Source organism: Sinocyclocheilus rhinocerous, unplaced genomic scaffold (genome assembly GCF_001515625.1).
Source record: "Sinocyclocheilus rhinocerous isolate Xijiao unplaced genomic scaffold, SAMN03320098_v1.1 scaffold2765, whole genome shotgun sequence".
NCBI classification, from domain to species: Eukaryota; Metazoa; Chordata; class Actinopteri; order Cypriniformes; family Cyprinidae; genus Sinocyclocheilus; species Sinocyclocheilus rhinocerous.
In genome coordinates, this window is record NW_015653018.1 from 300,748 (window position 1) to 316,335 (window position 15,588).

At 37.3% G+C, this 15,588-nt stretch overlaps 1 protein-coding gene across 2 annotated transcripts in view; it reads left to right on the forward strand.

Annotated features, from left to right (window-relative positions):
* Positions 1-15,588, forward strand: part of LOC107715546 (multivesicular body subunit 12B) — a 31,343-nt gene that overhangs the window by 4,470 nt on the left and 11,285 nt on the right. For both annotated transcript variants that reach the window (XM_016521698.1, XM_016521697.1), the window contains exons 2-6: positions 3,238-3,360; positions 10,016-10,123; positions 12,523-12,619; positions 13,276-13,405; positions 14,011-14,148. In XM_016521698.1, coding sequence (XP_016377184.1) covers positions 3,247-3,360; positions 10,016-10,123; positions 12,523-12,619; positions 13,276-13,405; positions 14,011-14,148 — 587 coding nt within the window. In that variant the 5' untranslated portion in view covers positions 3,238-3,246. The remainder of the gene's footprint in view (positions 1-3,237; positions 3,361-10,015; positions 10,124-12,522; positions 12,620-13,275; positions 13,406-14,010; positions 14,149-15,588) is intronic.

Below are 15,588 nucleotides of genomic sequence, written 5' to 3' on the forward strand. Positions count from 1 at the left end.
CAGATCGCTTAGCGGAGAGTGAAACTCTGAAGTGCTCAGTCAGAGTGTTCGGCGAGTGAAAATATATCTGTGCTAAACTTATACTTAACCTCCAACTCACACACTGTTGAGTAAAATCTGAGAATTTATTAGCAATTGGCTAATATTAGACATAATTTAGTCGCCAGAGTGAAGATTTAGTCGCATATGCGAGTGATTTACTCGCAATGTAGAGGGTTGTAAGTTGAAAGACCAGTTTCCACCTGCATGAATTTTGCATCATTGTGATTTATCCAATAGGCCTTTCCATTTAACCTGTCATTTCCTTTTGATTTAGGTCTGCACCATTCCTTTCAATCCAGTCAAAATTTCATTTGCATTGAGCTCAATTAGATCATCTGAGGTGTTTTTAAATTAAGGCTTCAATCCGATTGAGCCATCAGTTCATTTATAAACTGATTATTTGCATGCATGTAAACATAGCTATTTTCATGTGCATTGCAGGTGCTTTACATGAAGACCTTTTATTCCGTTTGGCCTATCAATCTGATTATAAACCGGTTGTTAGGTTGCATGTAAATGTAACACTGTGCATTGTACTGCTGATTCTGGTTGTCCGAGGAAGCCTTGACTATTGTTTGGAGACCTGATGTGCACACCAGTAGAACAGCACAGCATCCAAAACACTGTGCTGCTGTGCTGTGCTGACCTGCATTGCTGGCTCTATAAATCATATGCATCATAAAAAGAGGCTCCATATATCAGAATATCAATGCGTTATGAATGAATGACTGGCTCAATAATAATAAATGGATGTTGGAAGCCTTCCACCATTTACCTCTTTCATTGGCTGGATTCTGCAAATCTCTTTCAGATCCGGACGATGCTTCTAACTTAAGATTGAAATGATGTGACTTGTTTGAAAAAGTTTCATTGTTTATTTGGCATTGTGTTATCTTGCATAGGTAATAAGCCTCCACAAGCTTTCATGGTTGTGGTTGCCAGATTTCAAGAGTTTAAATTTGCCAATCAGAGCTTTTTACTTCAATTGATAAATTTTCTGCCCAGTGCTTAACTTAATCTTCCCAACCTGGCAACCATGCCACTTAACCATTATCATGTAGCCCTACATCATCCCATCTCCATTGTCCCAGTCTTCACTGAGGTTAAACCTGTAGGTTTTAAGATTTGTCTGGCTCAGAACAGCCTTTTTGGGGTAAAAGCAGACCAGTTGAAAAGGCGTCTATGAAATCTTGTCATTTATGTTATCCGTCATGTTATGAAGTCTTTATTCACCTCAGAAACTAACCTAGAATATACAGTTTTCTTTTCTGCGAGAACTGCATTCCTTCCCTGTTAACGAATGCAGTCTATTCCTGTTTGGTTTTCGCACTGTCGACTTCAGGGATCATCATGTCACACCTCTTTTTAACTCTCTCTCTTGGCTCTGGCAGAACTCTCACATGCTCTGTTTGATCTCGCTCTCTTTCTTCGCCACTGTCTGCTGTTTGCCTTGCTGCAAGCTGCTTCTATGCACACCAGCGATTTGACACAGCTTCTTTGTGGCTTGTTTGGGGGATCGCGGGGGGCAGGCCCGGTTGCCAAGGCGCCTCCAAAGCTCTTAACGCCATCCAAAGACTGCGATTCATTTGTATTCAACTACACAACTCTTCAGATGCTCAGGAAGAACAAACCCCAACTCCAGTTGATTTGTGAAGTGTCTCCTGATAAAGGCAAACACAAATGATGGAGATGATACCAGAACGCCTCCAGAATGTGTCTGTAGTGTTCATCACACACCCAGTGTTTCCTCAACTCTTTGTTTAATCTGTTGATCTGTGGTAGACATGCAAGTTTCCCGTTTTAACCCGAAAGACTGTTTAGATTTTAGAGGAACGTGCATGTTCTTGTTCATTATGTGCTTTCAGATGTTCTGGAAGTGTGTACACTTATCTCAAAGTGAATAAATAGACTTCATTATCCGAATCTAGCTAATTGTAATGGTCTTGGAATTGAGATTTTCTGCCCTTGATGTAGTCAGTATGTTAGATTTGAGGAATAGTTGATAAGGAAAGGCTATATAAAGGCTTGCTCGACTGGCTCAGTGTTTCATCCCCACCCTCTTGTGCTTTTCCCACTAGACTCTTTTTCTGTTCTCCAGAACATTGCTCTCTGTTCAAACATGTCTTGACTTGTACACAGTGACTTGGTTTCATTTGTCAGTTTGTCTTGATGTTTTGGCGGTGCCATCATGTTTTATTCTGCTTTGAGATGTCGCACTGAGATATATTTGGGTATCATCTTGTGTAAATGTGAATATTACAGTAAGTGCATTCTCAGAAATAAAGGTACAACATCTGTCACTGGGGCGGTATCTTTTCAAAAGGAACTCTTTTGCACCTTATTTACCCCTAAAAGATGCATATTAGTAGCTTAAAAGTACATACTGTAATAGCACCTGAAGAGTATATCAGTACCTAAATGGTACATATTAGTACCATTTGAAAAGTGATGTTCAAACCACTTTTATATTGCTCACAAACAATATAGGCTATATTTGGTATCATTTTATGCCCAAACTAAGAGAGCCTTTTAAAATGCCATCAATGCTGTGAAGCCTTTTTTAATGCAAGTATGTAGATGATCTGCGTGTTTGGGTGGTTTTAAACAATTTTATGGAAAAATATGGTCAAATGTTGTTACTTATAAGTGATTCAAGGAATCATTATTATGATTTCTTCCATTTCCAAATCTTTAATTAAATGTTTAGTTCATGCTGCGGTTTGTGTCGCAAATAAACATCAGTGAAAACACACCTACATTTGTTCCAATGTAAATTAAAGTTATGAAACTTTAAAGTTGATTTAATAAAGTAAATTAAACTTAACAGCTTTAAATTTTTGTATTGATTGCATGTCAATAGCAACTAAAGAGTTCACGAATAGTAATGATTTCACTTGTAATTGCTTTCAAATGAGACCTATCTCTTTTGCCGTCTCTGCAATTTGTGCAGGTACAATTTAACAATTTCTTAATGACAGATAAAAATGGCACTTTGACTACATTTTACTGAAAAATGGAAATCCCCAGTTCGTTCTTATGGGATGTTCTGAGTTGGCAACCGTAACCAAGGGAGGTGGAGTCTAACAAAGAATAAATTCATCTGCTTTTGTAGACAAAACAAACACGGATCCGGCATGTTCTGTCAAGTGGCTTGTTGTTTAGCGTGTAAAAGTTGTAACGCTCCTGTCTCCTCAGAATTCCTCCATGATGCCTGAGGTGCGGGACCTTTCAGACGCCCTGCCAGAGATGCCCATGGACCCGATCACTGGCGTAGGGGTTGTGGCCTCAAGAAACAGAGCTCCCACCGGCTATGATGTGGTGAGTGTCCGATACAGTACACTCATACAGATAATAAAGATAGTGTAGAAAGTGCATTAGGAAGTTAAACTCTTTGTTCCTCCAAAGCATTTGTCAAGAAATGACATCTGTTAGGAAGTTCTTCTATTTCCTTTGTGGTTTGGGTTAGTCTCTCTACATGAGAAGCTGTGGCAATGTTTGAAAACCTAGTGAGCTGCCCACCTAGACATCATTTTAGTCATAGATTAATATGGGTTTTTCCATGTGTCACTATGATGATTTACATTGTGCATTTATTCATTTAGCAGACGCTTTTATCCAAAGCAACTTGCAAATGAGGAAAACTTTAGGGTCAGTAAGATTCCATTTTTTAAAAATGAGTATTTAGCAATAGAATTTAGAATTTTGCAACGATACATTAAATTATTCAAAAGTGACTGTAAATACTAAAATAGAATGCTGTTCTTTTTAACTTCATATTTGTCCAAGAATGATGAAAAAAAAAAAGTTTCCCACAAAAATGCAAAATATGAAGCTATTATAAACATTCATTAAAAATGAGAAATGTTTCTTGAGCAAATCAGCGTATTATAATGATTTCTGATTCTGAAGGATCATGTGACACTGAAGACTGGAGTAATGATGCTGAAAATTCAGCTTTGATCGCAGCAATAAATTATATGTGTGTATATATATATATATATATTATATTAGGGCTGTCAAAATTAACGCGTTAACCAAACTCATTTTAACGGCGCTAATTTTATTAACGTGTGATTAATGCAGCGTGCATTTCCTGTTTGACCCGTTGCCTAGCCCGTAGTTGGAGAAATGGAGATGCTGACAGTGTTGCCAACTTAGCGATTCAGAGACTTTTTTTTTTTTTCAAACAGCGCCTAGCAACAATACATAACTAATAATTGGACAAACCTTATTTAGTTTCTGAGACTTGTTGGTCCTGCCGCGCGAGGTTTTGCGTCTGCTCTGGTTAGCGAGCGGCTGAGAGGAGCAGCGCTTTAAGCGTGCTTTCACACTTGGTTCGCTTGCCTGGTCTGAACCGGAGTTCGATTGCTCCCCCTGCCCCCGCTCGACTGTGTTCATATTATTTTATTTGGGTCAGAACCGCGGTTCGTTTGCGTCATTAAGCCAGAAACAGCGCCTAGCAACAATACATAACTAATAATTGGACAAACCTTATTTAGTTTCTGAGACTTGTTGGTCCTGCCGCGCGAGGTTTTGCGTCTGCTCTGGTTAGCGAGCGGCTGAGAGGAGCAGCGCTTTAAGCGTGCTTTCACACTTGGTTCGCTTGCCTGGTCTGAACCGGAGTTCGATTGCTCCCCCTGCCCCCGCTCGACTGTGTTCATATTATTTTATTTGGGTCAGAACCGCGGTTCGTTTGCGTCATTAAGCCAGCAGCTGTTTACCCCGTTGCTTCGTGACGATGGCGCAGGAGAAGGCGGCAAATGCATAACATTGCTCACTGCACTTTTATATATTTAAGTTTTTGAACCGTTCCTTTTGTTTACAAAGCTTCGGTACATAACGTCACTTACGTCTGTCTTACGGATGTACTGCAAATGCTCTAAAGAACGCTGAAGGCGAACAGAAATGAGATATACAGCTCTCTGTTTGCAGCGCATCGGTCACGCTTGTCAGGAAAGTGAGTGAAACACACACAAACACACATTTTTATAAAATAATAAGTTATTAATAGGGGTTCACTTCCGTGATTTGGTACGATTGCATTCACATCAGCAGCGAACCGTACCGGAGTTCATTTGAACTGTACCCCAGACCACCCTTTTTTAAGCGGACTCGGGTACGGTTCGCGGGTGCGCACCCAAGTTCGGAAGACCGCGTTCACATCATAAAAAAACTAACCGAACTCTGACGTCAATCGAACCCGGGTGCGCACCAAAAGTGCTAGTGTGAAAGCACCCTTAGTTAAACCAGGGCTGCGTTTCCCAAAAGCATCGTAAGCTTAAGTTGATCGTAGCTCCATTGGTTTCAATGGGTGTACGATGTACTTAAGCTTACAATGCTTTTGGGAAACGCAGGCCAGATCGTTGCTTCTCTAATTTTACACGCAAGTATAGTCGAAATCACAACACAGCTATTGTCTTTATCTTATGTGTATTTGATTTCATCAGACGACGGTTCGATTATAAATCAGGATTTTTGTGCAGATTAACATCTTGTAAGGGAGAGCTGGTTATGTAATCTTAATGGGTCGCGTTTCAGTCTCTATTTCATATTAATTCGGTTGTCTGACAACAGAAACAGTAAAATATAACAATGAAAACAGTTTTATTGAGAATTTGGCTGCATCAAATTACAGTATGTCTGTCCCTTTAAGTAGATCGTAGCTCCATTGGTTTCAATGGGTCTACGATGTACTTAAGCTTACAATGCTTTTGGGAAACGCAGGCCAGATCGTTGCTTCTCTAATTTTACACGCAAGTATAGTCGAAATCACAACACAGCTATTGTCTTTATCTTATGTGTATTTGATTTCATCAGACGACGGTTCGATTATAAATCAGGATTTTTGTGCAGATTAACATCTTGTAAGGGAGAGCTGGTTATGTAATCTTAATGGGTCGCGTTTCAGTCTCTATTTCATATTAATTCGGTTGTCTGACAACAGAAACAGTCAAATATAACAATGAAAACAGTTTTATTGAGAATTTGGCTGCATCAAAATACAGTATGTGGGCACAGAGAGGCAAACAAATGTAATAATAAATAATAAATGTACATTTTGCATGTTCAGAAGTAAGCTACCCTGTCCTGCAAATAATGTAAACAGGCTTGTGTAAGTAAATTGCTCAGTGCAAAGAAAGAGAAGTAGGTAAAGGGAACCTGGTATTTCTATGTTCTTTTTTTCATTTGTCTAATAGACATGGAAAAGTTATTTAAAAAACATCTATGACCTATGAAACATGTCTAGTCTTCATGCTCTATGTTGAGTATGGTTTCACTAATAATAAACATACATTAGCATAAAGCATCCATATTTGTCCATGCCCATGTTGATTAGAGTTTTAAAAACTTGAAAAGTATTAATTCAAGGTACATTTAGAACAGATAAAAATGTACGATTAAGTTGTGATTAATCACGAGTTAACTCATGACAATCATGTGATTAATCACGACTAATATGTAATCACAATGTCAGCTTAACATCGTGATGTCTGTCAGCCATCGGCGATGGACGATGGCAGCGTCTATCAGCCCAACCCTAATATACACACACACACAAAATTTAACAACAGCAAATGAGATGGACACACATATGCTGATGTTGAATAATCCTTTTTGTACACAGTTTTTTTCTCAGAACACACACAATTTGTTTGAAACACAATGTTTATTAATTTACAAGGCTGTTTGTGGATAGACACAAGGCAAGCTAGCACTATGGTTAATTCAGGCAAGCAGTGCAATTGTGCAATGTTCTAATAATGGTCAAAAACCTGCTAAATAACCAGGATCAGTGTTTTCAAACACTGTCATTCCATCAATGTGCAAAACAGCTATTTCTATGTCATATTTCAGTCTTATGTGGCACTTGGTCTACACTGATGGGTAAAATAGACTTATTTGAGTGCTGTAACATGGCAGGCCTTGTGGAATTGTTGATATGTAATACAAGAACGATGTTGGATGTATTCCACTGGGGTTTTAGAGTTGGTATCAACAAAGAGGCCTGTAGATCTGCTCACAAACCATGTTGATCTCAGTTGCAGAAAACCCCTGGTCACGGTGGCCTCAGTTCAAAGGCGTTCAGAGGAGAAACACGATCTGTATGTGGTGCGCTTGTTTTCCCAGCACCTGACTTTTAAATGCGCACAGCTTTGCAGGCGAGATCTGCGTAATCATTCCACCAGAAATGTGAAGGGGACCAGGAAGACGTCTTTAAGAAAGTGTTTGCGTACAGTATCAATGTTGAGCTCTATTGTAATAATCTGCTTTATTTTGTAAGATCTCCCAGAGACTGTTTTCCCAAAACCTTTTGGAAAAACGCCACAGCATAGTTTTGTGATTAATGATGCACCTCATTAATAGCCCTACATGAACGTCACTTCACACCCTAGAAAGTACACTTCTGATCACAGGCCTAGCTGCTGACTTTTTGTGCCGTTAAAACATTTTTGCACCATTGCATTTGCATGTTTTTTGGTAGGAACTCACGCCTGATCTGGATGTACTCTGGCAACAGAAAAGGCAGCGGGGTTGTTGTTTCCTTTGGCCGTCACAGTCGTTGTCGTCACTCCAGCGCAGAGCTTAACAATGCTTCCTGTGTGGATTGCGAGAGTGTGTGAAAGCGGGGTCTGTTGATAACACCCATTCCACCCCCAAAACGTCTTCTCAAATCACAGAAACACTGCAGTCTACATGCAAAGCATCAGAGGGAGAGAGTAATCTGTTGTTTCCAGCACTAACAGTGAGCTTCTTGTGTATTTCTGTCTGTTCAGTATCAAACTACAGAAGTCCGAGGTTTGACCCTTGGACAACCCCTAACGTCTGAGCTCTTCACTGACTTTATTGACTCATCACTTATCAAATATCTTTCCAAATTGTCTTTTAATTGATTAAAATGAATGTGGGTTTGTCTGTACAGTGAAAATAGGCAAAACAAATAGGCAAAAAACAATTAATGCCTTCAAAAATAGGCAAAAAATAATCATCCAATTGAGTTATACATTGGTACAAATATTATGAACGTTATGAGGGTTCTAGGCCTGTGGATCACTAATTATTAATTTAGTAATTTAATGGTGCTTTTAAAGCCAAGTATAACAACAACAATAATAAAAAATAATGTTGTTATAATTATAATTAAATATAATAATAATAATTTATTATTATTATACTTTGAAGACACAATTAATTAGCAAATTTGAATAAAAAATAGAATAACAATTTTTTATAAAAATATTTTAGTGATGCACAAGCCTAGAACTATTATTATTATTATTTATTTATTATTATTATTATTATTGCTTTATCTTGAGATTTGGAATTTAAATCATTTGTATGGTTCGCATGTATGGTTATATCTACAGTGAAGTCTGCTGATACTAAGCAGGTCAATGACAAAGTTTTGGTGCAATTTTACAATTTTATTACAACAGGAAACAGGAAATACAGACCGTTTTAGCAAGCCTTGACTTTACATTTAATCCAGCTCTTACCCGCTGGCCTTGCATTTGTTTCTTCCTTTTTTTTTACTAGTTTTGCATGATGCTGTGTGCTCTGACCTGGAAAAAACGAGGGCAGCAAGTAGTATCACAAAGCAGAGTGGGTAATGGCGGAGAGTCTGAAGACAAAGCAGTCTTTTAGGATCTTTTCAGTGGGGTCTATACAGAATGAAATTGTTTTGCACATTTTGTATTTTTACAATTAGTGTATTTTATAAATTTGTGGATTTTATTTCAATGCTAATTATATCATTTAAATTAAAAGTTAAAATTTAGTTAATTTATTATTTTTGTCATTACAAATAATTTTATCTGCATTAGAATGTGAGTAAAAAGTTTAATTAAAAATTGACATGAATTTGAGAGCATCTCAGTATTTGGATGGTGTCTCTTTTGCTTTAATGACAGCAGTGCTGCAGCTACATGAACAAAACCTGACGATCATGTTCTCCGGCATGATTTGAGATGTTTCAAAGAGCATCTCGAGCTTTAACAAAAGCAAGAACACCTGAGCGAGTTCACATGGTCAATGTCACAAATGTCCTTACATTTCAGTCACTTAGAAATAGTGCATTATATGAAATGTTCCCTATTCATTTCTTTAACTTGAAGATTTTTCTAATTCTTTTTCCAATTTTAATTAAAAGAATCCCAAATTTCAAGTCTTAGACATTTGCATCTCTCAAGATATGTGCATTTTTTAAATGAAATATTACTGACACTAATGGTATACAACATGGTATTTGGTGTATAAATGAGTGCACCATCATGTCCGGTTCTAAGACTTAATGCTGTGTCATTTCAGACAGCAGTCTTTCCGTAGCACTCCGTGTTCAGTAGTGTTTGTCGAGCAGCTCGTGGGAAGCCAGTTGCTGTGGCACGACTGTTTATGTGGGCAGCTCAAGCTGTTAATTGAGCAATCATGCGTGTTGACTGCTGTTGAGATGGACATCAGACTGAAAACTGCACTGCACAGCTAGTGTTGCTAACCAGCTCCATGCTTTTTAGAGGCATAGCTTTTCAAATAAGCCATTCTAAGAGGTTTCATCTCTTTATATTTGTCAGCATTAAATACTCAGTAACCAACCTCACTAATCAATTAGTTGGTGGTTGTACATCTAGGAGAGTTCTAGACAACAATTTTGACTGTCCATAATCTGTTTAGGGTAGGAATTTCCCAGAAGCCCTTGAGAAGCTAATAAAAGTCTGTTATAAATGACCAGCCTACTTTAGAATCCTAAATTAGGGACTCATTTTGGACTAAATCAGGTCTGTTTTCTGATGGATTGTTAATGTGAATGAATGTTTTGTGATGAATTGGCTGCCATACTGCATGAATAGTTTTTTTTTATTCTTTAAGATGTTCTTTACTCAGATAAACCAAAAGAATCAAACAAGTGACCTTTTGCAAATGGAAAAAAAGAAACACTTTTATAATGCATAATCAAATCAAATCTTTTTATTCTTTTTAGGTTGCACAAACCACAGATGGGATCGATGCAGACTTGTGGAAAGACGGTCTGTTCAAATCCAAGGTGACCCGCTATCTGTGCTTCACCAGGGCTTTCTCCAAAGAGAACGTGAGTCATTTCTTCAGCTCTTTATCAGATAATTGAGGAGGTTTCTTTGAAGTACGGTAACATTTTACAAATTGACATTTCTAATCCTAGATGCTGATTTGTTAATACAGCATTGCTGTGATGGCTTCTAGATGAAGGATGCTTAATAATTTCCTTAATATAAAAACATTTTAATAAAAATTTGTCCTTTATATTTATTGATTTATTGTTTATTTGTTTTTAAAAAATATTTTATATTATTTACATTTGATTTAAATGTGATTTTATTTTATTTTTTATTTATCATTTCGTTTCGTTTCGTTGCGTTGCGTTGCATTGCATTGCATTGCATTGGGCTCTTGAGACATGCCTTACAACACGCTGTACTACTGAGCTACTTCAGTCTGGCCAAAAGGCGGATGACCGTTTAAAAGATCCAGAACATGTTCATGCTGAAGTGTTTAAATAATGTAATATGTTGCTGGAGTTGACGAGCTCTCTGTAATGTGCCACAGGATCTCGTCTATTTGTTTTTATATACAATTTCTTTTTGTTCATGAAAACAAAGCTGTTTCCGCTTGTGTCGTCCCTGCGGTGTTTAGTCTCATTCTTATTTCTGGGACAAACCTCATGCGGAAAGAATTTCAAAACCGCTTAAATGTCTAGTGGTTCAATAGCTGTTGTTTATTGTAAAAGTTTGACAAAAATAAATTAATAAATAAAAATCTTCTGGGGAAAAAAACACAGTACATCCTGTACTAAATTATGTTTCATGGCAAGTAAAGCCATGTAATACAATTCAGTAGAAACTCAAAAGAAATTAATAAGAAATTGTTAAATTATTGGGACAAACCTCATGCGGAAAGAATTTAAAAACCGCTTAAATGTCTAGTGGTTCAATAGCTGTTGTTTATTGTAAAAGTTTGACAAAAAATAAATTAATAAATAAAAATCTTCTGGGGAAAAAAACAGTACATCCTGTACTAAATTATGTTTCATGGCAAGTAAAGCCATGTAATACAATTCAGTAGAAACTCAAAAGAAATTAATAAGAAATTGTTAAATTATACTTTGCAATAAAAAGAAGACAAGAGACTGTGTTGGGATTGATGCATTTAATTTTTGTTAAATTGATGCATTGCACTGCATCCATAATGAACAGATGTGACCTGTGCTGGCAAAATGAGTCACAATGAGCAAATTTTCAAAAATGAGTTATTTATATGTTCATTAAAACCAAAAGACCTTCAGAATGATGTATGATTTGTTAGAATCGGATGAAAAATGACTGAGCTACACCCGTTTGAAGTCGACAGAGTCAGCAAAGTCAATTTTGAGAAAAATCGAGTTAAAGTTTCCTGAAGATTCCAATGCAGAATCCCAGAGCAACGTTGCATCTTTTCCTCCAGTTCTTTTCTTAATAATAATTACTATATTAATAATCACAATATAGCTATTTTTTATTTTATCTTTGTTATTATAAGAACAGATGCAAAAAAAAAAACAGTAGAACAAATATAAGAAAAAAACAAAAAAGCATTCAAGAAAAACAAAATAATCAAATGTAAAAATCCCTTTAGTGTGTTCATTACAAATAAATTGATTATTAAAACTACAAAAGCAGTTCAATCAAGAGCAGCAAGTGATTCCCTCTTTTCTTTTATTGTTAAATTAACATTAATGAGGCGGCCTATATTAAGACCTACTGTAATGCACGGATCTAATATAATGTTACACATCAGATGTTTTTCCCCAACAGTTCCCCAAACGTTCACTTAAGACATAACAGATTATGTTTGCGTGAATACTTAAATACTGTAATTCTGTGTATATGTGTATATTTATCGGGATCGCGCTGTCGGAAGCGCCTTTATGCGCACGCTTCGGATGACAGTCAGCATGAGAAACGAGTGGAGAAAAGATACTCCTCTCAGAAAACGTACAAATAAAGGTAATTAAACATCTAAAATTATTATTTGGAGCATTGGGATCGCTAGACGACTCATTTTGCCAGCACGGGTCACATATGACTGTCAGTGTTTGACTGCCCAAACAAAGGACAGTATAGTCACCTTTATTTATATAGCACTTTATACAATACAGATTGTGCCAAAGCTGCTTTACAGTTTCAAACAGGAAATAGTTTATGCAGTTCTTCCTCAGTATAAACTATGCTGTTTTGAAAGTAACAAACAGCCTGTTTTATTGTAAGAGTTAGACAGGGTGGAAATTGGTTATGTAAAATCTAAATGACTTCTGGTTTTGGTACAAGAAACCATGACTAACATTGTTTTGATTATTATTGTTATTATGCATATAGTTATAATGTTAAATCCCAGACAAAGCATGCAAACAAGGGCACTGGTATAGATGTTGTCTGTTCACATTCTCCCATATGTGCTTCCTGTATCTCTCCACAGAGTCATTTAGGAAATGTGCTTGTAGACATGATGCTCATCGACATCAAGGACACGCTGCCTGTGGGATTCATTCCCATTCAGGAAACTGTGGACACACGTAAGCACCACATGAATCTCCTCTCGTTCATTTGCAGCTGCATTCTCCAGCTATTTCAGTTGAATCACAGCTGATGTATTTTTAAAGGGGTCATATGATGCGATTTCAAGTTTTCCTTTCTCTTTGGAGTGTTACAAGCTGATTGTGCATAGATAAGATCCCTGAAGTTGCAAAGACTAAAGTCTCAAAACCAAAGAGATATTCTTTATCAAAGTTAAGACTCTGCCACGCCCCCCAAAAAGAATGTGTTTTTTGAACATTAAAGCATGTCAACATATTCTGTTACACCAAATACACAAAATAATGATCTTTAAAAAAGCATCATATGACCCCTTTAAAACCATTATTTTTTTAGTTTTTCCATACTTGATATGCATTGTTACAGCTAAAATCTACCAGTGACATTCCAGATCAGAGTAAAAAGGAGTTTGTTTTCCACTAATGTATATGCTTTTACACATGCAGCCTGATATGTGGCGTTTTAAAAGCTTGTGGATTTGGTTTCTATCTCGTGTTAAATAATTAATCGATTGTGTGAAATGATCCTCTTTGAAATCCAGCGCTGACCTCGTTCTGTCTCTTTGCTCTTTCTATTGTGAACTCCGTCTCCCTTTCACTTTCTTCAACATGTCCCGTTCCTCTCTTTCTCTCTCCAGAGGAGCCGGCCTTCAGGAAGAGGAGGTTATGTATCAAGTTCATCCCGAGAGACTCCACTGAAGCTGCCATCTGTGATATCCGCATCTTAGGACGCTCTAAACAGGCACCGCCACAGTATACATTCATAGGGTCAGTTAGTCTCTATACACAAGAACTTGTGACCTAGACTGTCCTACCAATATGTGTTAATATTAAGTGAGAAAATTAATAGTATTGTGCAGGTGAAATATTGGTTATATTTGGGATGATTTTTTTTATTGACAATATAAAATTAAACAACATTAGGAACATCAGTGTTACCTAACAGCTTTATATTTGGTCAGTGAAGTTTTCAAAGGAAGCCCCCATGGCGTTTTGCATGAATTGAAATGTTTTAAAGTGTGTGTAGACAAATATTGCTGTTATATTTATTATATGTACTATATTAAACAATTTTTATAATTAATTTTTAATAATTAATGCTTTTACTTCTGGCATTAAACATTTCTAATCTAACTTTGGAAAAAAAAAATGTCTTTGCATTTAGAAATCATAATGCAGATATCCTGAAATGATTCCTGGAAAAAAAAAAAACACTTTCAGAGCAGTATTCTACATCTTTGATATATTGTCATGAGGCTGAAAATCTATTTGTTTTGATGTGTTTTTCTCAACCTGCGGTATCTGAATCTCTGGCTGTACAAAGCGCTTGCTGTCTTTACTGATATTATATTATTTATATTATTTCCTCCCAGAGAGCTGAACAATATGGGGATCTGGTACCGTATGGGAAAGGTGCCACGGACCCAGGACTCATCACCTGTACAGAACAGCACCACCAATAACATCCAGACCGTCACCAACAACTCCACTCCAGCGCCAGTCTTGCCCAAGTACGTGTTTGTGAAGTCTCAAAATCTGAGTAAGTGTGACCTGCATTCGTTGCGACAGCTGCAGAATTGAAAGCGCGAGCGAGACAAACCGAGAGAAGGAAGAGAAACGTGAAAGGGAAAAACACTTTGTTAATAAGCAGGTCCAGCATAGCATTCCTTATATTCTGGAATAAATGAGTTGGGGTCTGTCAGGAATTCCCATATAGTTCACAGCAGAGCTTGTCGTCATACTTGCAGGCAAAAGATTAATTTCACTAGCTGAATCATAAGTCAGCATGACATTGCAATTTACACTTCTTACACAGTCAGTTCCTGATTAGGGTTGGGTATCGTTTGGGTTTTGTTCGATACCGGTGCCAAATCGATACTTTTAAAACGGTTCCGGTGCCTGAACCGATACTTATTAAAAAATAAATAAATGAAAAATCCCCCAAAAAATGATGGATTGGCCATTAGAATAGAAATAGAATAGAGAGTGCAAATGTTAGAGGGTCAAGTTTTTTAATAAAAAAAAAAAGCAGATAAAATTAGAAGTAGCATTAGAATAGAGAGTGCTAGAGTTAGAGGGTCAAATGAAGATGAAAGAGATGTGTTTTCAGCCGTTTCTTGAAAATATTAAGGACTCAGCTGCTTGGATTGAGCTGGGCAGGTCATTCCACCAGGAGGGAACAGTTAATGTAGAAGTCCATGAAAGTTTTATCATAGGTAGAATGCAAAATGTTTCAATACAAGCATTTCAGTCAAATGTAATTCATGCAATATTTCAAACCTTTAAACCACTTGGGAAAATCAACCCATGGCAACAGTTTAAAAGTAGCCCAATTCTGTGGAAAAAACGCAGACTTGGCAACCCTGCATCCAACAAGAGCTACCGCAGTCAGCTTTGACTGATCACAGGTCAAGAATAAGGAGAGATGACTGACAAGACCATGCTGGAGTATTTGCTGCTCAACAGATCCTGAGCTCATTGACAAATATCTGATCTTGTAAGATGTGCTCCCTATACACAGTGTGCGTGTGATCGCGAAATCGAAAGTGAAAGTAAACAGCGCAAACGCTCATTCAAAAATATTTAAACACACCGCATCCTGAGAGTGGCTCCCTGATGCGCCAAAATTATACACAATATTAGAATGTTTAAAGGAGTGAACACGAAAATCGCGGGAGCGAAACACATGTTGCGGGAGCAGGCGGCAATGGCCAGAGATTCAGCGGGAGTGGGATTAAGAAAACAGCCGAATCCCGGACATTTTGGGCAATTAAGAAATCCCGGCCGGACGCATTTTTGTAGGTCCAAAAAGAGGACATATGGTCACCCTAATTTATAATCTATTGCTAATCGATGTATTCTCTTTAAAGTAGCATATGGAACATATTTTCTGCCTCATTCTGTGACAAGAAGCCACATCAGATCACAAAAGGAAGCAGTTGTGGAGTAAA